Consider the following 22968-nt stretch of genomic DNA (forward strand, 5'->3'; position numbering starts at 1 on the left):
AAACATATTTACGATGTTTCGCTAGAGACAATCCATGCCAATGGGTTCATTGGCTTCCATGGGCTCAACTGTGGTATAATTCCATTTTCCATGCTTCTACAGGTATGACCCCATTCAAAGCACTCTATGGTCATGACCCTCCCCCCATTCTTGCTTATGAGAAAGGCTCCACCTCAGTAGTTCCTGTTGACACACATCTCACAACAAGAGGCAACATTCTTAAAGAACTCAAAGCAAATTTAGTAAGGGCCCAACAATAAAAAAACGCCCAGTATAACAATGACAATTGTCAAGTTGAATACAAGGTCAGCGAAATAGTCCAACTAAAGCTGATATGGAATGAGTTGTCCCTATCGTCAAATCACATTGCCTCAGAAAGCCTAGCATAAGTTCTCACCAAGGTTCTATGGGCGGTTCACTATCATTGAACAAGTAGGGTCAATTGCCTACTGATTAGATCTTCCCCAACATTGTTGATTTCATTCTATTTTCCATGTATCAAAACTAAAAGGCCATGTGGGACCTATAACAATCATATGCCTAATATTACCTAATTTTGATTTGGACAGCCAACCCCTGCTTCAGCCCCAAGAAATACTGAGTTATAGATGGAAACAAAAGAACAAGCTGTTGGTTTAGGAAGCTCTAGCTGCTTGGCAAGGACTACTGCAAGGAGATGCTATATGGGAAGTTTTCTCACTATTGCACCAATAATTTCCTCACTTTACCCTCCAGACGAGGATGCCTTTTTTTTTTTTTGGGGGGGGGGGGGAGGGAGCAGAAGGAATAGGGGTGATCATTCTTGGCCCGGACCAGCCTACAAATTTCTGGGCCTGGGTCCAGTGTTTTGTGTGCAGGCCCAGATTTGGGCCTAATACTTCAAGCCCAGCATGGGCCCAGCCCAACCCACAAATATAATATAATATAATATATTTATATTTATATATTATGATATATGCATTCTATTTTATATGTTATATACACAAATACATTTTATTTTATATTAAATGTTCATTATTTTATATAATAAAATATAAAAGTTTTAAGTTATATTTTAACACACAAATAAATATTTATGAATTGAAACATATCAACACATGAGTCAATTCAAGTATAAGAATTGTCCTCCTAAGAAAGGCCTTACATGGATGAAGGCAAAACCTTCATTCTCATTCCCTAAGCAATGTGGGACTTGGGAAAACACTCAATAGTTGCACTAACTATTTAGTGTTGTTCCAAGTCCCACATTGCTCAAGAATAAGAATGAAGGCCTTGCCTTCATCTATAAAAGGATAGGTGACCCAAGCCAAATCAAGCCCAGCAATTAAATGAGAACCTTGCCTTATTATTATTATTTTTTTTGCCATAGGGCTAAAGCCTAGCCAAGCCCATTTTAACTTTGGCTTGTGTAATTTTTTTGTATGTATTACATTTACATATTATTTATTTAAAAATTTTAAATAATTAAATTTTTATTCTTTAATGTCATGGGCCCAAAGTCATCATTCATTAGGCCCGGAAAGCCTGTAAGCCCAACCTAAGCCTGTATAGGGTTGGGCTTGAGCTCACAGTCTACGCCCAGGGAGGGAAAGCCAAGCCAGGCCTAGGCCTAGCTTAAAGCCCTTATCAGGTGCTAAGCCCGACCCATGATCACCCCTAGGAAGGAACTGTTAGAAACCAAAAACAGAGCAAGCCTATTATTAAAGTCTACTCAAGAAAGAATACACGTGGGATTAAGCCAGCCGTACAACAAACCGAACTGGTTAATGCAAGTAAAACCTTGATTCTTGAAATGCAAGTGGAAATCTTGATTCTTGAATTGTTACAGCTGCTAGAAGCTTACCTTATACATGTATAAATAGTAGATTGGAAATAAGAGAGGCATACCTTGGATTCGGATCAAATCGAATCCAACACGGACATGGGTACATAGAAGCAGGATGTGTTGCATTTTCTATCATAGATCAGAAACAAAGAAGAAAAGTAAAAGGCAAAGAGAAAGAAAGAGAGAAAAGAGAAGAGAGAAAGGTTCAAAAACAATTGATAGAGGATAGAATGAATGGGATCAGGGGTCCCCCCCCCCCTCTATTGTTATTAATAATAAGAATAGGAATTACAAAATTACTACACTACCCTTATATAAGAAAGTGACCATTACACTTAAAATTCTATTCTCCACAATCTCTAACATATTGAATGGGCAAAGAGCAAAGGTCGGGGGTGTTTGATGCTTAGCATGTAAGGCAGCAGGGTTAAGTGGAGATATCATCATTCGTGCTTCAAGACTTGTTGAAATTTAGGGAATTCTTGGCAATTTCCTTTAAGGGAACAGAGGCAAAGCCAATCAGTCTGCTCTTGGAAATTGAGCAACAGCTGTTGGAGGGAAAAGGAAGAAAGAAAAACGCACAAATGAAGATATGTTTAGGCTTGCATGGGGACTGAACAACAAAGCCAACAACTCTGGGGCTTGAAATGGATGTGAGAGGAAAGGGCAGAGGTAGGGTGCTCTGTAAGGAATGACATCAATGGACAAGATGAGATTGATCACCTGGAATGTGAGGGGTCTAAATTCAGGTAGGAGGATAGCAGTAAATGGGGATTTTCTAAAGAAATGTCTGGTGGTGTTGTGTTGGCAATAAACGTAGATGAAGAGGTTAAAGATAGGAGTTTTTTGGAGTGTGTGTGGATCTAGGCTGTTTGACTGTTGCATGGCTAATGTACAGGATGCAGTTTAATGTTGAGAGGGAAGAAATATAGGAAGAATTGAAGGGAATGAGAAGTAGGGTTTATAGACCATGGGTCACAAGGGGTGATTTTAACATGGTGAGATTCATAGATGAAAGGAGTAGAGGGTCAAGAAGGGAAAGGACACAAGGCAATTTTTAGAATTGGTGGACGGACACTTCTTTGTTTAGCCCTTTACCTGGAAAGGTTTAATAGTGTTCAAACATTCCAGCAAAGATCTGGTCACAAACTGATCATATTGAGCTGCAGTAGGAGAGCTACAAAGCCACCCCTATTTAGATTTGAACATATGTGGTATTGTGGTAAATTTGTGGGAATTCCAGAAACTTGGTGGAGATTGATAGAGTTTAAAGGTTCAGGAAGTTGAGTAATGAGCATGAAATTGAGAAGGCTAAAGATAAAACCAAAGGGTAGAAGCAAGGTTTAAAATGTCGATGTCGATGGAAATGTCGCTTACCAAAATATAGGACATATGTTGGAAATGTTGGAAATGTCGAGGGGAAATATTGTAAAAATTAGAGACATTGTGGAAATATTATGAAATATGTGGAAATATGCAATGATATTTTGTAAAATGATAAAAGGTTATCTGATATTTAGTAAATGATGATTTACTGAATTATTATGCATTTTGGTGTTTTTACAAGGTTATCTGATATTTTGTTTTCTTATTTTTAATTCTGATTTATTATAAATTCTAATATATTTATTTCACACTAGTAAATAGAAAAACATTTATTCTGATTTTTAAATGTTAAAGTTATAATACATTATTTTTTATTATAAATTTAATAAACTGATTCTCCTTTTTGTAGTATTAAGATTATGATAAATTCTGATTTCTTATAAAACACAATGAATTTATTATGATTTTTAATACTAAACTTATAATAAATTATGATTTAGTATAAAATTTAATAAATTTATTCAGATTTTTTATATTAAATGTAAAATATGATTTATTATAAAATTTAATAAACATTTTCTGATTTTAATAAATATTTTAAAAAATACTAACTAGTTAATATTTTATTACTTGAAAAATATTTTATGTTTTATATTATAAAGTAATTAATTTATTCTTTTGTTTTTATATTTTGTTAATTCTTTTTGATAAATATTTTATTTGAAATATTAAATAGAAATTATTAATGGAATAATTTATATTAATATAACGCATTATAATAATATAATATACTAATATATTATATAATTAATGTACATTAGTCGACATTATCGACATCCTATCGACATTATCGACATCCTTTCGACATAATAGGAAAAACTATCTTTTTTTTGGTTATTTGGACCAATTTGGTTGACATTTACGAAATATAGGAAATGTCGATCGAAATAATGTAATTTTTATATTACCATCCATTTTCATGTTGATGAGCCTCGACATCGACATATGTCGGGTGACATTAGCGACATCTCGCGACATTTGAAACCATGGGTAGAAGAGGGAGGCTGTACAAGAAGTGGGATCTAAGATGGAATGTTTGAACATTGTTAAATCAATAGACAAAAAATCAATAAACAATAAATATGGTTGAAAGAAAGGAAAGGTCGGCAACAAAGCAGGAATATCAATATGACAGATTGAACTATCAGGAGGAAGTTAAATGTAGACTAATCTAGGGCTCCATGGATGAAAGAGGAAGATCAAAACACAACTTATTTTCATAATGTAGAAAATTCTAGGAGAAGGGAGAACACAATTATAAAATTTGAGGTGAAAAGGGAGATGGTTCAGGATGAACACAACAATAAAGAAACTGTTGTAGGATTCTATGAAAACCAAATATAAGGATAAGTGGAAAACAGGCTAAAACTAGAGGAGGTGCAATTTGAAAGATTAGAAGATGAAAAGGTTGACGAGTTAGAAGAGTCTACTAGCATTTCTTGAAGTAGGATCTTATAAAGGTATTCAAGAGTATCATGGAAAAGCATGCATGATAAGTACTAATTCCCTAATCCCACATTCATAACATTTACATGAAAGAAAGGAAAAGCAGTGAATATTAGAGATTTCCATCCCATAAGTCTGATTTTAAGTGTGAACAAAAATAAAACAGAAGTGATAGAAGGAAGGATAAGGCAGGTGTTGAGGTGTGTGATATCTCAAAGCCAATTAGCCAAGGGTCATCAAACGTAAGCAGATAACGGATGGGGATTTGATTGCAAATGTGTTAATCAATTGGAGAGGGGGACCAGGCGTGCGCCTTTTGAAAGGGGTGCGCCTAGTACCTGGGTGAGGTGCATTCCCTAAAATGCGCTCGCTTGTGCACCTAGGCGCACCTCTCAAATCACTGTGTAGATCACATTATTATTACCAGTAGTGACAGATTAAGGATTGATAAGTTGAAGATCTTTCTGTAGGATCATTTCCAGGCAAAGGATCTTGGTAAATTAAAATATTTCTTGGGGATAGACGATAGAGGTACTGAGGTCTAAGCATGGTATGGTACTAAGGATTGTATGGTACTTGATGGGAGCTCCAGGTTGTGGTTTGTTGTATAAAAGTGGAGGAAGTCTTGAGATAGAGGGATGCATAGATGTTGATTGTGCTAATTCAATATTTGACAAGAGGTCCACTACAGGATATTGTGCCTTTCTTGGGGACAATTTGGCGACATGGAAGAGCAAGAAGCAGACAGTGGTGGCAAGAAGCAGTATTGAAGCTGAATATAGAGCCATGGCACACACTACATGTGAATTAGTATGGTTTAAGAACCTCTTACAAGATATAGGATACTCGATTGATACTCCTATGAAGTTATATTGTGACAACCAAGCTGTAGTCCACATTTCTTCAAATCCAGTTTTCCTTGAAAGAACAAAACATATAGAAATTGATTGTTACATTGTGAGAGAGAAGATACTTAGTGGAGTGATAAGTACTACATACGTAAACACAGGAAGCCGATGGGTAGGACTTGTTCACCATAGGATTGAGTCGTGGAAGAGTGGATAACATATGTAACAATTTGGGACTACATGACATATACTCACCAAAGGTTTGGTCTATTTTGTTTTATGTTAAGAGTGAGGTGTAATGTCTGTTATGTTTTGTTGTAAGTGTTGTGTCCCATACTTAAGTAGGGGGATAAGTGTCTTTGTTCTTTTAATTAGAAACCTATAAATAGCATCTGGCCGACTAGAGGGAGTGTATTCTTCTCTAGTTAAAACCAGTCTTTCTCTTCTCTTCTCTTCTCTCTTCTCTCTTTCTTCTCTACTCTCTTCTCTCTGCTGTTTACAACTGAAACAGGTGCAGATCTGAGCCATAACAGAAAGTTTTCCTATCATTATTCATGGTGGAACAAAACAGAGAGACTTTGGTGAAGGACTGTTGTGCGATTTCCGACAGGTGATTTGGAATCCAGTACTCAGAAGGAACCTAAATGATTGGGAGGTGGACCAAATGGTGGAAATGCTCCAAAGAATCCAAGCGATTTATCCTTAGATAGAAAAACCTCATTATAAGAGATGAAGATAAAAGAATAGTGGGTAAAATCTTTTTGTAAGAAGCTAAATCAATGCAATAGCAAAAATCATCCTACTAGTAGTGTATGGTACTCTGTTGCTCCCTCAAAAATTAAATTTGTTCGTGTGGACACAGTTTTAGGAAGTGTTTGACTCGGGATAAGTAGCAACTAGCAAAGCAGGGTCATGCCATTGGAATATTGGATTAGTGTGGACTGTATTATTCCAAAGAGCAGTTGTAGGGAGAATCAAATAGAAAATATGTTCATTGCCATAAATCATAATATTGGCAAGACTTGACAAAATCTCCTGGAATCATCCTATGTTGCTAGGTAGCATTATGAAATTTTCTGAAAACCTATTTTTCTTAATATCTCCCATATTTTTCCAATATGTTGATGATATTTCAGATTTCATTTATCAACTATACCTTTAAGGTTCAAAATTTAAAAATATTATTAGAAAATTTCCAATATATCGTTAAAATCGTCACAATGTTTTTAAAATTTTTCCAAAAAGAACCAATGGAGAATAAGTTATTGCATGATTGGCTTACTCTTCTGAAATTTCTTTTAATATAATTTCACTATTTCTCAAAAAAAAAAAAAAAAAAAAAAAAAACAGATTGGCTTACTCTTTTGATATGATTCACTTGCTATGTCATTATAATTCAAAAGAAAAATAAAAATACACATAACTACAAAAAGAGGTAGGGCTGTGATGTAATCTTAGTTATGTGCCACAGGGGCACTTTTGTCCTTTTACCTTTTATTGTTTATTTTGTCGCCCTAACATATAAATACCAATTCTGGCACCGCCAGCTTATGTTTTTGGTCTCAATCTTCTCACCTCTTCCTTCTCTCCTCTCTTCTCTTGATCGAGATCTTTCTTCCTTGCCGAAATCATGGTATCAGACAGGTCGGTGCTCTATAAATTTTTTTTATTGGTCGAAGACATCCTCTGTGTTTGCTGGACTGAGAATGAAGAAAACAAGTTTGTTCTGGACCTGAGAACTCCTCGGGTGAATCTTCCTCTCCTGTTCTGTGCTGAAACTCAACTGAAGTGATTCTACAAGATTGTAGATGACTGGTTGAGTCCTTCCAAGAGGTTGGCAGCTCCTTTTCTATTCTTTTTTATTATTATTGGACTGGAAAACCCAGAAACCACTTGAAGTGAACTCAGACAGTTTTTAAATCTAATTTTCTTTGGTTCTTGGTGCTGGTACCAAGAACAGGTTAAAGGTTGCCTTGACCGAATGGTATAAGGGAAGTTTAACCCCTTCTTTGTGGGTTGGATGATCCAGAAACCTGTGAACTTGTGGAATTAATTGTAGGTCATGAGTGACCTGGATTGGTTGACTAGTACAGCAGCAGTATACTGATGCTTGTGGCTTATATTACCCTTCGAGAAGTCTGTTACACCTGTGAAAATGTTCAGATGGCTGGTCCAGAAGCAGAGTACTGATGCTTGTGGCTTATATTAGCCTTGGAGAGGTCTGTTCGATCAGTGAAAGTGTGTTGCAGCAAGGACTGTAATTGTGTTCTAACTGTCAGAACACTTAGAGTAAGGGCTGTGTAGTCCTTTTGTGTGTGTGGACTGAAGTGAAGGGACTGTTGTTGTCTTAGTAAGCATCAGTCATGAATTCTGAAGATTCTGCAACCTCTGGAACTTCTTTCAACCAAGGAGGAATGAACAACAGTCTTGACTCCATGAACTTTCCAATGACCATTACTCCCTTAGATGGCAGAAATTATTTGACATGGTCTAAGGAGATGCGGCTGTACATCACAGCCCGGGGTAAGGCAGGGTATATCAATGGAAAAGTGAAGAAATCTAGGACTGGTACTGCTGAATATGATAAGTGGGATCAGGAAAACTGCATGATTATGTCATGGATTTTGACTACTATGCTACCATCAGTTAAGCAGAACTTTATGTGGGCTAAAACAGCCAAGGAAATATGGGAACAAGCAAGGTCAACTTACTCCGAACAGAGGCACTATGCTAGAATCTATCAATTGCAAGCCGAATCTGCAATGTGTAAACAAGGGGAAAGAAGCTTATCCACCTACTATTCTGCCCTCACATCTATCTAGAAAGGGTTAGATTACTATCAGAATATTGACTAGGAGAGTGAAAAGGATGCCAAAGCCTACAAACAGCTAGTGTCACAGCAGTGGGTGTTTGCTTTTCTGTTAGGACTTAATCCCATATATGAACCCATTCGAGTTCAAATTTTGGGCAGAAAGGATCTTCCTTCTGTCCAAGAGGTGTATGCACTCATTCAATTCGAGGAAAGTAGAAAATCTGCCATGAATCCTCCCGAGGGGGAGACAATTGCTTTAGCCGCAAGAGGTAATATCAATTCAGCAAGAAAGAGAGATGGTCGGAAAAGGGTTGATGATAAAGATAAACTGTGGTGCTCTCATTGTCAGAAATCCCGACACATGCGGGAGACATGTTGGGAATTTCATGGCAAACCGAAGTGGGCACAAGAACTAAATAAGAAATCAGCACAAGAACAGAACAAGAAACCAAATCAGAAAAGGTTCACCTTGGCTAACTTGGCCTCTCATGAGTTGTAGAGGGAGGAACTATTATGAACTCTCAGGATTGCCCCCCCTAGGTCTGATCTTAGGGAAAATATTATCACTGCCTTTCAAGACCATTTGGAGCAATATGGTAGAGCCCTCACACAAAATGATTCTGGACCCACTCCTTCAACCTCTTTTGCATCTTCCTCAGGTAACTTAGCTTCTGCATTCCATGTGTCTATTGATACCTCTGAATCTCCATGGATTATTGATTCTGGTAATTCCAATCACATGACTGGTAAGTCAACCTTTTTCCAATCATACACCATTCTTTTTGGCAAAGATAAAGTGATGTTAACTGATGGATCCTTCTCCTCCATTGCTGGTTGAGGATCTATTTCTTTGCCATTTGGCTTACATCTATCAGATGTTTTACATGTTCCAAAACTACCTATTAATTTACTATCTATTAGCAGCATTACACACTCTTTGAACTACTCAGTAATATTTTTTCCTCAATCTTGCGTCTTTCAAGATTTGGCCTCCGGGAGGACGATTGGTAAAGGGAACATGGTGAATGGCCTCTATGTGTTGGAGAATAGAGTTGGTCTTGCGGACTCAAATTCTTTGAGTCAGTCAAATAAGAGTCAAGTTACTTTGTGGCACAACCGTTTGGGTCATCTGTCCTTTGAGTCTTTGAAGTATTTGTCTCCAGAATTGTTTAAGTCTGTGCCAATTGTCAATCAGCTAAGCAAGCATTGTAGAACTTCATTTTCTTTACGTAATAAAAAATCAAATGTTTCTTTTTCCTTGTGCATTCTGATGTTTAGGGACCTGTAAATATTCCAATGGAGAATGGCTACAGATACTTCATATCTTTCCTTGATGACTCCTCTCGATATACGTGGGTGTACCCTATACACTCTGGAGATGAAGTTCCCAAACTTGTGAAAGCCTTCCAACGTATGGTATACACACAATTTCAAATAGAGATTCAAACTCTTCCATCAAACAATGCCAAAGAGTGCTTTCATGATTACCTCAGAGTTTTCTGAACTTGTGGCTCTATTCATCATAGCAATTGTGCTAGAACTCCTCAACAAAATGGGGTTGCAAAGAGAAAGAATCGTCATCTCTTAGAGGTTGCTCAAGGGTTGTTGATACACATGAATGTTCCAAAAAGGTTCTAGGTGGATGCTGCTATAACTGCGGCTGATCTTATCAATCGGATGCCATCTCGCCTCTTGGAGTACAAGTCCCCTCATCAGCTCATCTTCCCTACAACTCCATTGTTTCCTATCCCTTTGCATGTCTCTAGGTGTAAGTGTTTTGTCCATGATCTATCTCCTACCCGTGGTAAGCTAGATCCCAAAGCCATTGTTTGTGTTTTCCTTGGCTATCCCCTTTCCGAAAAAGGTTATCGTTGCTTTGACCCTATTTCCAAAAAGTACCTTGTATCCATGGATTTTTCTTTCTTTGAATATGTGCCTTTCTTTTCTACTTCTCCTCAAGGGAAGAGTCCAAATGAGGAGAAACAAAGTCAAGTTTGCTGCCTTCTCTTCCTGATCCTCTTCCATTTTGGGTCTTTCATGGACAGTGGCACAAAAGTCGAGGCCGAGATCAACGAAGTTCAATAGACACAGAGCATCCTAAAGTTGTGCAACCTGTCCCATCGAACTCTCAGGGGTTGAATCCATCACCGCATCTAGGTACTATTGTTCCAGTTAACGTCCTTAAGCCCATTGATATTGGTGCTTCTAATTGTGATCTAGACCTTCCTATTTTTTTTTATCAGTAAAAATCTTTCATTAATAACAGAGAAATTAAGATACAATAGATAAAGATTGCAGAGGAATAAATTGCAATCTCCTACAATCAGTTACAATTCTGCCCAATACAATGAAGGTCTATTTGCCCCTTGTTTTTCTAGGGTATTCGCCATCCCATTTGCATCCCTTTTGACCCAACCAAACTGAGAGTTGAACTTCCTTTCAAGTGTGTCAATTTCTCTGAAAATAAACTTGAGTTTCCAAGGTACTGATGTGATGTTTTTGGCCCAAGATACAACAATAGTGACTGTCCTTCAATTTCTAAGTTTGTTGTTCCTATCTGCTCAGCCATCTTTAGACCCTGAAGTAGGGCTAGAGATTCAGCCTATATTGAGTCACTATAACCTCTTGGTCCTGAGTAGAGTGCCACCACCACACCTAGATGATTTCTAAACACACCCCCAATGCCTGTCCTAGGGTTGCCAAGAGAACTCCCATCAAAATTCAATTTTCGTTTGTTCCATGTTGATGGCTTCCATTCAATGCTTACAAGAACTTTGTGTACATTTGTTTGTGCTATTTCAGCCCAATTTCTTAGCATGTCATTCGTGGAGTAGTTTCTGAATATCTCCATGGTCTTCACTCAATGTGCAGTTCTGATTTTTATGGCTTCAATAACTTCCTCCTTTGTTTTGCTTTTTCCTGAAAATATTCTTAGGTTTCTTTCCTCCCATATAGTCCATATTGTAGCTGCTCTCACTGCCTTCCATATGCATTTTCCCCTTTTCTTCTATTGACACAGGAAAGAGTAGCTGAATAGACTTACCACATCCTGTGGGGGAGCCCATCTGCATCCAAAGAGAGAACAAACAACATTCCAAATACCAGAAGCAAAAGAGCAGGATAATAGTAAGTGGGTTAAAGTTTCACCACATCCCAAACAAAGGACACACACATGAGGAGAGAGGCAATTGTTTGGCCTCCTTTTTTGTAGCACATCACAAGTGTTTACCTTCCCTAGGAACACATCCCAACAGAAAGCTTGTACTTTTGGAGGGATCGGTTTAGTCCAAATTTCTCACTGGGAAGTTTACCCCCATAGGATCAACGAGTGAGCAAACCAAAGAAAGATGCATAGGATAATAAACCATCAGAAGTTGGGGAGCAAACTCTACATCAGCGATAGATTGGTCCAAGTAGACCCTCTCAAGTGTTGAAATCAACAGCACTAGAGACTCACACTCATTTTCCCTCAACCCTCTTCTAAAACCAAAATCCCAAGAGATCCCTGACTCTGAAAGCACACCAAACCAAGAAGCAGGTTTGTTTTTATAGTTTCATAAAGAGTAGAGGTCTGGGAAGTTGATAAAGAGTGATATGGACCTTCCTATTGCTAAGAGGAAAGGTGTCAGATCATGCACCACACACCACCCGGTGGCCCTTTCCTTATCGTATAAGCATGTTTCACCCTATTTCTATGCTTTCCTCTCTGCTATTGACAGTGTTTCCCTTCCTAAGAGTGTTGCAGAAGCTTTACTTGTTCCTAAGTGGGATACATGCAATGAAGGAGGAGATCAATGCCCTTCACAAAAGTGGCACGTAGAAGCTGGTAGATCTTCCTGAAGGAAAGGATCTTGTGGGGTGCAAATAGGTATTATTTGTGAAAGATAAGGCAGGTGGCACAGTGAAGAAGTACAAGGCCCGACTAGTTGCAAAAGGTTTTTCACATGTGTATGGAGTTGATAATGCGAAAACCATAGCATCTGTAGCAAAAATGAATTCTATTCGAGTTCTCCTTTCTTTAGCAGCAAATCTAGATTGGAGCTTCATTAATTGGACATTAAAAATGCCTTTTTGAATGGTGACTTAGAAGAAGAAGTGTATATGATCCAACCTCCAGGTTTTTGTGCTAAAGTAAATGAGTAGAAAGTATGTAGACTGAAAAAATCTTTGTATGAAGTACCCGATCAAGATTACAGTTAGTCTTGAATTCCAAAAGATTTCGGATTGAGAAAAGTAGAAGAAAGAGGGAGAAGAAAGGAGAAGAAAGCAGAAGTACACAAGGGTTTTGAAAGGAGGGACAGATCGAATGAATCTGTCGCCGCCACTCTCTCAATATTTATAGATTATGTTCACTAAATGTAGGAAAGGGCAGAATTGCCCTTAATGCTTACATGGCAAATAAAACAAATAATAAACTGAAATAACAAGCTGTCTAAGATAACTACCAACTAACACTGACATAACTAACAAAGGTTACATGTGCTGTCATACGACCACAGTGGGGACCACAGCCGTGGGGCCCACATCAGTGTTCTCTACACTCCCCCTCAAGTTGGGAATAGATATTTGTCATTCCCAACTTGAATAGGTCTGCCTCTAACTTCTTCCTTGGAATAGCCTTGGTGAGAAGATCTGCGAGCTGCATGTTGGAGGTGATATACGGGAGACACACTTCTTGTGATGAGACCCTTTCTCTAACAAAATGTCGATCAACTTCGATATGTTTAGTTCTGTCATGCTGCACCGGATTGTGAGCTATATTAATAGCCGCCTGATTATCACAATACAGCATCAAGGGCTTCTCATAATCAATACGCAACTCTTCAAGTAGTGATTTCAACCATAGGATTTCAGCCACTCTGTTAGCCATTGACCTGTATTCAGCTTCGGCACTAGAGCGGGAAACAACACTTTGTTTCTTACTCCTCCAAGAGACAAGGTTACCTCCTACAAGGGCACAATATCCAGAGGTAGACCTCCTGTCATCAGCACTCCCAACCCAATCAGCATCTGTATAGACCTCCACCTTCATGTGATTATTGTTCTTGAACAGTATACCTCTACCTGGGCATCTCTTCAAATATGCTAATATTCTCTCAGCTGCAAGAAGATGAGTAGTTCTAGGGGAATGCATGTATTGGCTGATAACACTGACTGCATAACTGATATCTGGCCGCGTGAAGCAGAGATATAGGAGCTTTCCAACCAACCGTTGGAACATAACTTTGTCTTCAAGAGGCTCTCCACCCTCTGCACTGATCTTGTGATTCTGTTCAATGGGTGTAACGGTAGGCTTGACACCTAACTTTCCAGTTTCCGCCAACAAATCTAGAACATACTTCCTTTGAGAGATAAAGATCCCCTGTTTAGATCTAGCAACCTCAATACCCAAAAAATATCGCAGTGCACCAAGATCTTTCACCTCAAACTCTTGATGAAGGAGTTGTTTGAGGGACTCAATCTCACTATTATTATTCCCTGTCACTACAATATCATCCACATATACAACAAGCAAGGTCAAAGAAGAATTCACTCTTTTAACGAACAGAGTATGATCTGACTGGGCCTGTACATAGCCGAATTTTCCAAGGGCTAGTCTGAATCTATCAAACCAAGCTCTAGGGGACTGCTTTAATCCATACAATGCCTAATTCAGTCAGCAAACCTTCTTACCTGTCTCTGTATCATAGAATCCAGGGGCAACTGCATGTAGACCTCTTCCTGTAAGTCTCTATTCAGAAAGGCATTTTTAACGTCCATCTAGAACAAGGGCCAAGAGTAACTTGCTGCAAGGGCTAATAGAACTCGAATAGTGGTCATCTTAGCTACTGGGGCAAAAGTCTCCAAGTAGTCTATACCATAAGTCTGAGTAAACCCTTTTGCAACCAACCGGGCTTTGTACATTTCAATGGAGCCATCAGCATTATGTTTCACAGTAAATACCCATCTACATCCAACTGGCTTCTTTCCTTTGGGTAGGTCAACTAGCTCCCAAGTATTATTTTTCAAAAGGGCATCCATTTCAACTTTCATTGCATCTTTCCACTCTGGAACTGATAAAGCTTCTTGCACTGTTCTAGGGATAGGAATATCAACAATGGAAGTGAGAAAGGACCTGTAAGAGGGAGACAGACGATCATAGGATAGAAACTGAGAAATACTGTGAGCTGTGGATGTGGTGCAACGCCGTTTCCCTTTACGGCCCGCAATAGGGAGGTCAATGTCATCAGAAGGAGGGGAAGTAGCAACAGTGGAAGGTATCTCAGTGGGCCTTGGGACTGTAGTACCTGGATTTGGATCAGCATAAGGAACTGGGGCTGGCCTGGACTGCTGATGACCGAGATCAACCTGCCTACATCGCCTGTGATAGACTTTCAACTCCTGATCTCTCTGACAACCCTCACCATTACAACCTTCATAACTCAATGGAATGGGTAAAGGAACAACATCATATGAGTTAACCCCACTCTCACTGCGCTCCCCCTGAGGAAAAAGACCCAAATTCTCACCACTCTCCCCCTGAGGAGAAACCCTAGGATAATAGGGTGCCTCCTCAAAGAAGGTGACATCCATCGAGACAAATCTCCTCCCTGAAACAGGATCATAGCAGCAATAACCCTTTTGAGTTTGTGCATAACCGAGAAAAATGCATTTGGAGGCCTTAGGGTCAAATTTGGAATGATGAGGTCCAAGAAGCTAAACAAAATAGGTACAACCAAAGGTTTTAAGAGGAACAGTAAACAACTCCTTATCTGGGTATAGAAGGGTAAATGGAGGTTTCATATCAATAACCCATGAAGGAACCCGATTAATGAGATACACTACCGTGAGGATAGCATCACCCTAGAAACGGATAGGCACATTGGAGGTAAACATAATGCTTCTAGCCACCTCCAAAATGTGCCTATCCTTCCTCTCAGCAACCCCATTCTGCTGTGGTGTATGAGGACAAGTGCTCTGGTGAATAACCCCATGATCGAGTAGATAAGAGGCCAATGGCTTGGCAAAGTATTCTTTTGCATTATCAAATCAGACGACTTTGATTTTGACCCCAAACTGGGTTAAAATCATCTGATGAAAGTTTTGGGTCAGAACGGGAACCTCATCTTGAGAACGCATAAGGTAGACCCAAGAAAAATGGTTATATTCATCAACAAACAACAGAAAATATCTGTACCCACCCATAGAAGGGATGTGATATGGCCCCCAAACATCGGTATGCACAATATCAAAAGAATTACTACTTTTATTACTCAAGGAATAAGATGTTCTACAATGTTTGGCAAGCTCACAACTCTCACATCTCAAATTTGACATCTCAACAGACTCAAATAAAGTAGGAAACATACTCTTCAAAGACCGAAAAGATAAATGACCTAACTGATTATGCCAAAGCATAACCGGACTCACAGACTGAGAAACAAAAGACTTCTTATCCATAGGCTCTTTCCAATGAGAGCTCTCTCCAAGCAGATAGATCCCATTTGTCTCACGGCCAGTCCCAATCACCTTCCTCGTCTCCAAGTCTTGAAAAACACATCAGTCAGGGAAAAAGGTTACTGAACAGTTCTGATGTTTTGTAATACTACTGACTGAAAGCAAATTAGTATCAAGTTTAGGAACATGCAAGACAGAGGATAAAGAGATAGTATCAGATAACTTGATGTCACCCATGCCAGAAATGGGAACAAGAGAGCCATCAACAATGGATACTTTATCTCTACCAGAAGATAAGTGATAAATAGTGAACAGTGATGGCAAGCTAGTCATATGGTCAGATGCACCTGAGTCTATTACCCAACAATGTTCAGTGTTACCTAGAGCTGAAGCATGGTAAGCTGAGGCCCGAGTACCTGAATGAGCAAATGCTGATGTGGCAGGGGCTGATGGTGATTGCGATGACTGAGCTGAATTCCCAACCTCCTTTTCCAACTGTATTAGGGCAGCCCGAACAGCAGCTAAGGTATCTAGGGGCGTGCCTTTTATGCCCGACGAGGATGCAGAATCAGTATTCACAGCCATATGAGCATTACCCCTTTTATTCCTCAGTTTTGCTAGGACTAAATGAGGGTGCAGCTTCCAACATGTATCTTTCGTATGCTTGGGTTTCTTGCAATGTTCACATACTAGATCCCGTTTATCTTCCTTCTTCATGTCCCTTTCTGTGTCACCCCCAGACTTAGGTTTAACTGCTGCCAGGGCTGGGGGGAAGGGCTGATGTTGCATCATAACCTTTCTCCTGGTCTCTTCATTATGCACCAGGGAGTAGGCTTGAGATAGGGTCACACTGTCACTTGTCAGTATCTGTTGTCTCACAATGTCGTAATCTAAATTCTGGCCAGCCAGAAATTCAAACACCCTATTGGTCTCGACTTGCTTTCTATGGGTTTGTGCATCTTTTGGACTTTCCCACTCAAGAGTCTCTAGATGGTCAATTTCATGCCACAGAGATTTTAAGGTAGAGAAATAAACGGAGACTGGCTTCTCTCCTTGTTTAAGGTTATTCACCTCACACTTCAGTTCATAGGCTCTAGCAACATTAAGGGGTTGGGAGTAGGTCTCTTTCATGACATCCCATATCTCCTTGGCTGTCTTTGCCCACAAGTAATTTTGGCTGATATGTGGCTGCATAGAGTTGCACATCCATGTCATAGCCAAGTAGTTCTCCTGAACCCACTTGACATACATTGGGTCCTCCTTGGAAGGTTCTTTCACATCTCCCAATAGGTAGCTAAGTTTTCCCCTTCCCCCAATAGCCATCATGGCTGATTGGGCCCATTCCAAGTAATTGGATCCATCAAATCTCACAGTTGTAATCTGAAACGCAGTCTCAGACATACTACTAGGACTGCTGTTCCCAAAAACACCTTCTCCCTGATTTTTGAACTCCATTCTTGGTTAAGAATCAGTAGTTAAGAACTATTAGGGTTACTGCAATAGAAAACAGCACTTAAACAACTGATCACAATCAGAAATCTGTATGAAATCAGTTCAGATCTGATTTGAAACTAATCGGCAATCAGAATATAAGCAGTCTGATAACAGTTCTCACCCCCAAAACAGGCTCGGAAGCCAAAACAGGTCTGAAAAACCACTTAGAAAGCAATCTGTAATGCTGAAGCAGAATTAGGGTTTTAATCGTAGGGTTAGGAAAACCTTTGTGAGAACATAAACAGTGCCCAGTCGCACCTTCCAAAAGAATTCACAGTCAAGTCTAGCCGTAGGGTTAATGACAAACCCTAAAAAAAACTGATCACCTCTGAGAAAAAATAGGAGTTCGGCCGCTCCTCCTAGATAGGTCCAACCTATCTTGACTGACAGCAATCTCAAGGGAAAAATAAAGACTTAGCCAGAAAACTTTGATCGCTACCTTCAATCGTGGCCTGAACCCTAACCTTCTCTGATTCTTCCTGATTACCAAAACACTCTCCAAGCCTCTACAAGTCTTCGAACAACTGCTAAACTTTCTGGTAACCTCCAAGAATCAGCCAACAAACAATCCTCTGTAAGCTTCCAGCCCTAGACAGTTCTCATGTGGTCGGTTGGACTAGACTCACATGAGAAACCCTAGATAGGCTCTGATACCAAGTAGTCGATCAAGACTACAGTCAGTCTTGAATTCCAAAAGATTTCGGATTGAGAAAAGTAGAAGAAAGTGGGAGAAGAAAGGAGAAGAAAGCAGAAGTACACAAGAATTTTGAAAGGAGGGATAGATCGAATGAATCTGTCGCCGCCACTCTCTCAATATTTATAGATTATGTTCACTAAATGTAGGAAAGGGCAGAATTGCCCTTAATGCTTACATGGCAAATAAAACAAATAATAAACTGAAATAACAAGTTGTCTAAGATAACTACCAACTAACACTGACATAACTAACAATGGTTACATGTGCTGTCATACGACCACAGTGGGGACCACAGCCGTGGGGCCCACATCAGTGTTCTCTACATATGGCTTAAAACAGTCTCCAAGGGCCTGATTCAGTAAGTTCCATAACGCAATTCAACAGATGGGTTTTAAGCAGTGCTAGTCTTATCACACTCTTTGTAAAGAGACAACAAGGAAGAATGGAAACTTTAATTGTGTATGTCGATGACATTATTATCACAGATGATTGGGACTCAGAAATGTAAACCACAGAGAGCAAGAAAGATTTTTCATTAGAATTGAAATGGCCCGCTCTAATCAGGATATCTTCATCTCCTAAAGGAAATATGTTCTTGATCTCTTGAAAGATACAAGGAAGCTTGGAGCAAAACCTGCTAACACTCCTATAGATGTAAACCACAGGTTTGGGGATTGTAGTGATGAGCCCATAGCAGACATAAAGCAGTATCAAAGCTTGGTGGGCAGACTTCTCTATCTATCTATGACAAGACCTAACATTGCGTATGCAATGGGAGTCCTTAGTCAACTTATGCATGCTCCCAGAGACATGGCCATTCATCCAAGTGTAGTGGCCAAATCAAGTGCAGAAGCTGAAAATATAGGGCCATGTCTAATGGTGTGGCAGAACTTCTATGGATAAAGAATCTCTTGGGTGAATTGGGCTTTCCTCTCAGTGATCCTATGTCACTATACTATGACAATAAGGCTGCCATTAACATTGCAACCAACCCTGTTCTCCATGATAGAACTAAACATATAGAGGTTGACAAACACTTCATTAGGGAAAAATTGGATAAAGGAGAAGTTCGCACTCCCTACATCAGCTCTGAGGAACAACTTGCAGACATTCTTACTAAAGGATTAAATTCCATGAGGCACTCTAATTTTTGTGACAAGTTGGGGATGATTGATATCTATGCCCCAACTTGAGGGAGAGTGATGTAATCTTAGTTATGTATCACAGGGGCTCTTTTGTCCTTTTACCTTTTATTTTTTATTTTGTCGCCCTAACATATAAATACCAATTCTGGTGCCGCAAGCTTATGTTTTTGGCCTCAATCTTCTCGCCTCTTCCTTCTCTCCTCTCTTCTTCCTTCTTCTCTTCTCCTCTCTTCTCTTGATCGAGATCTTTCTTCCTTGCCAAAATCAGGCTGTAAATAAATTGGATCAGATCCAATTTGAATCCAAATTCAATCCGGTATGAGCCAGATTCGGATACCTCCCTTGATCCTAACAAATCAGATCGAACCAGAAAAGTCGATCTGTTTAGTTAACAGATCGATTTCAAAAAATACCCCAATTCAATCGACCATGACCCAATCCAATCTGTTAGTCACAAAATATTATATTATATATTATTTATATATTATATATGTATATTCTGTATATTATATACATTATTTATATTATATCAACTTTTTTTACTACAATCCAAATCGAATCAGATTCAAATCAGATATCCGATAAGATATTCGAATTTGAATCATAATCTTGAAAATCCAATGGATTCTTATCGAATTTGGATGGTCGGATTTCTTATCAAATTGGAAAAGATATATCCTTTACTGAATCCAAACCGATCCATTTGCAGCCCTAAAAAGAGGATTCTCAATCTAATGAAAACATAGTAACAAAAAAGACCAAAGTCAAAATAGCAAGTAAATGACATCGAGAGAAGATGGCTAAAAGACTAAAAGGGAGACAAAGAGAAGGATATACCTATTTTAAGTCTCTTAATATTCTCTTATTTGTTTTTCTGAGCCTGAATGCACAATTATACTTCTTCTAATGATTCCTTTAAGGTCTATTATCTAATTCCAATTTTTCTTAGTTTCTTTGATTTTTTAGATTTTCCTAATATCTAAGAAAAATTAATGAAATATCCTTGAAATTTCCCCATCTCTACATGTAAAATGTCTATTGAAATCAAAATTGTGAATCATGAATGAAAAAACAAGGATTTCAGAAACTTAGAATATAACTGATTTTTTTTTTTGACAAAGAAATACTGTTTCTGTGCGAGGGAGAGGGACCATTACTTGGTGTAATGGTAAAATCTCAGGTTGGGCAAGGGTGAGAATGCGAGTTTCGTGTCTGAGGGCAGGCACTTTGTGCCAAAAATAAAAAATAATGCCAAAGATTAGGACCATACCCAGTCTACCCCTCCCAAGACCCTAGGTAGCCAGGACCAACAATGGGTAATGGCATGTTATATACTGTTTCTGCATTAATATCTTGCTAATAGAACTCTGTATGGTCTTATACATATCTTAGGTGTCTACAAGGCACATGATGTAATATATATATATATATATATATATATATGTAAAAAGGCTAAGATTTAGCCTATGTTTAATCTACAGTGAGGAAAAATGCCAAGACATACCACTCCAGCATAAAGTGAAGCCAAAGACCTTACTTCTGCTTCAGCAACAACAAGAAAATTCTTCAAAGTCTGCATGTAAAAACATTTGATTAGGAAACATAACAACATAGCAAGAAAGAAGATAAATACTGATAGTAAAATAAGATAAATATGCAACAACATCTATAAAAAATTGAAAAAATGAACCTGGCCCTAATGAAATAATCAGGTTGGCTATAAAGATCTAAAGAGAATTTGTTATCATTAACAGAAGAATAAACTTTTAAATCAAGAAAACAAAATAGAATACAGAATAATGTCATTCCTACAATGAGAAGAGAGCCATCTGGTACTGAATAAGAAAGAGGGTGGAATAAAACAATATTATTAAAATACCTTGCAGAAAGTTTGTGATATAGGACCATCATTTTCAGAGGCAGTCAATTCCTGTTCAACTTTCTCTAAGCCTTTGCTAATAGCTTGCATCTCCTCTGCCAAAAATTTTAGTTGGATCTGTATGGAAATGAACTATTGGAGTCGCTAAATATCCTACAAGTGAACAAAAATTTATCTGCAACCAAAATGGTTATACCTTTGATGCTGCTTCCAAGTGGAAAAGGTCTTTGTGAAAATATATAAGTTCTGGTAGTTTATCAGCAAGCACCTACAATACAAAAAGCATAAAGGATTATCAAAATATAGTAGAAAATGAAATGTTTTGTTCAAGAACAAGCATGGAATCACCAACTCTGTAACAACTGAAAGGGGCCTAATTTTAGTATAATTAATCTCCTAATATAGGGCCAATTGTATCTCTTAAATCAACTAACAATTATGGATGTTCCACTAAGGGCCATTACCCAATGATGGTCTTAGCTATCCAGAGTCTTTGGAAGGGACAAAGGGTAGATTGGATATGGATCTAATCATCAGTATTTTTTATTTTTCTGCTTCTTTTCATTTTAGCACAAAAACTTGAGAACAAAGCTATAGCCCTTTTGCGTGTTCAATCTTTATCAAAATTGGATGTTCCCATATCACTAACTTAACCTAATACCAAAACATAGCTGGATTTGGAACTTAGAATTAGATTATAGACAAGAGTTTATAGTCCAGGCTCTTTTCTTTTTTTTAATTTGAAACACCAAAAATTTGCCTCAATATGGATTCAGAAAGCAAACCATATCAAGATGTGATTTTAAGTTGATAGAACAAAGATTAACCCTACATCTTCAGTTTAACAATTAATTCCTTGCTATCATAACTAGTACTGAAGAAGAAAATACAGAAAATATAACTTCAGGAAACTATGCATGTAATTAGAATTACTTCTGGCACAACTGGAAACAAAGCATTGTCTCTCATTTCCTTGCTAAAGAAGTTGAACATAAATATTTCTAGTTCTTTTCTGTGCTTCCATTCCATGACTTTGATGGTAAAATTATATGGATTCTTATTTATTTTAATTGATGCTCCTCAGAACAACAAGATGAAACACCCCTCCCCCAGCCAGCTCTTACTACAACCAAAGCAAAGGGAAAGAAGAGTTTAGCACCCCCAAAATACAATATGAAAGCTATCATTAACACCCAGTAGCCCCAATGAACAGTGCACTGCGCACATGCAAATGAAATTTCATTTTTATACCACATATCATTCCCAAAAACTAATGAACAGTGCACTGTGCACTAGAGCTCGAGTTTATATATTTTGAAAATATGCATTTAGAAATATGTCATTTGATATTTCTGATTATTAAAAAAAAAAAACATTAAGGTAACCTATTGTAATGGAAAAAGACAACAACAATACATTTCATGTCTTCACTTTATCAGTCTTTAGAAAGATTGCACCATCATATTCATCATCCAGCCATATACCCACTCCAAACCTCCAACCTAAACGATTTACCGGTAAGAATATTGTTCCCCCATTAAAACCACATCTTCTGTTATAGAATGAGCCAACAAGTATTTATCACTACTTGAAGGCTATTTCTTTTTTGGCCTTCCCCTTTTTTATCAAATATAAACCTTGCATCAAGTAGAAAAATAGAAAACAATAATCTGATTTGATAACAGTGAAAAAGAAGAAAGAGAGAGAGTTCTTAGTGAGAAAAGAAGAAGAGATAGGGAGAAGACAATAATAATCTGGCCACCCCACTCATTATCTTATATACACAAAAAAAAAGTTGATTACAAAGGTTAATATGCCCTTAATAGGGAGGTTACTGTTAATAACACAAAAACAGTCCCAAAAGGACAACATAAACTAATGCGCCTTGGGCCCAATAACACTAATTAATGATTATAAATAAGAAAAACATATGAAACTGCTGAATCTCAACACCCATCCCCCCCCTCCCCCCAAGTTGGGAGTAGATGTCACACATTCC

General features: G+C 38.3%; 1 protein-coding gene across 8 annotated transcripts in view; it reads right to left on the reverse strand.

The window, feature by feature from the left end:
- Nucleotides 1-22968, reverse strand: part of LOC104610729 (formin-like protein 18) — a 99807-nt gene that overhangs the window by 21601 nt on the left and 55238 nt on the right. For 4 of the 8 annotated variants that reach the window (XM_088893396.1, XM_019199984.2, XM_010277483.3 and 1 more), the window contains exons 13-15: nucleotides 21166-21237; nucleotides 20970-21086; nucleotides 20595-20663 (exon numbers count right to left, since the gene is read on the reverse strand). In XM_088893396.1, the coding sequence (XP_088749522.1) occupies nucleotides 20595-20663; nucleotides 20970-21086; nucleotides 21166-21237 (258 nt within the window). Of the gene's footprint in view, nucleotides 1-20591; nucleotides 20664-20969; nucleotides 21087-21165; nucleotides 21238-22968 lie in introns of those variants that run through there. The other 4 variants (XM_088893398.1, XM_019199986.2, XM_019199985.2 and 1 more) reach the window with 3 other exon arrangements.

This window comes from Nelumbo nucifera, chromosome 8 (genome assembly GCF_055504915.1).
Source record: "Nelumbo nucifera cultivar China Antique chromosome 8, China Antique-T2T, whole genome shotgun sequence".
Taxonomy (NCBI): domain Eukaryota; kingdom Viridiplantae; phylum Streptophyta; class Magnoliopsida; order Proteales; family Nelumbonaceae; genus Nelumbo; species Nelumbo nucifera.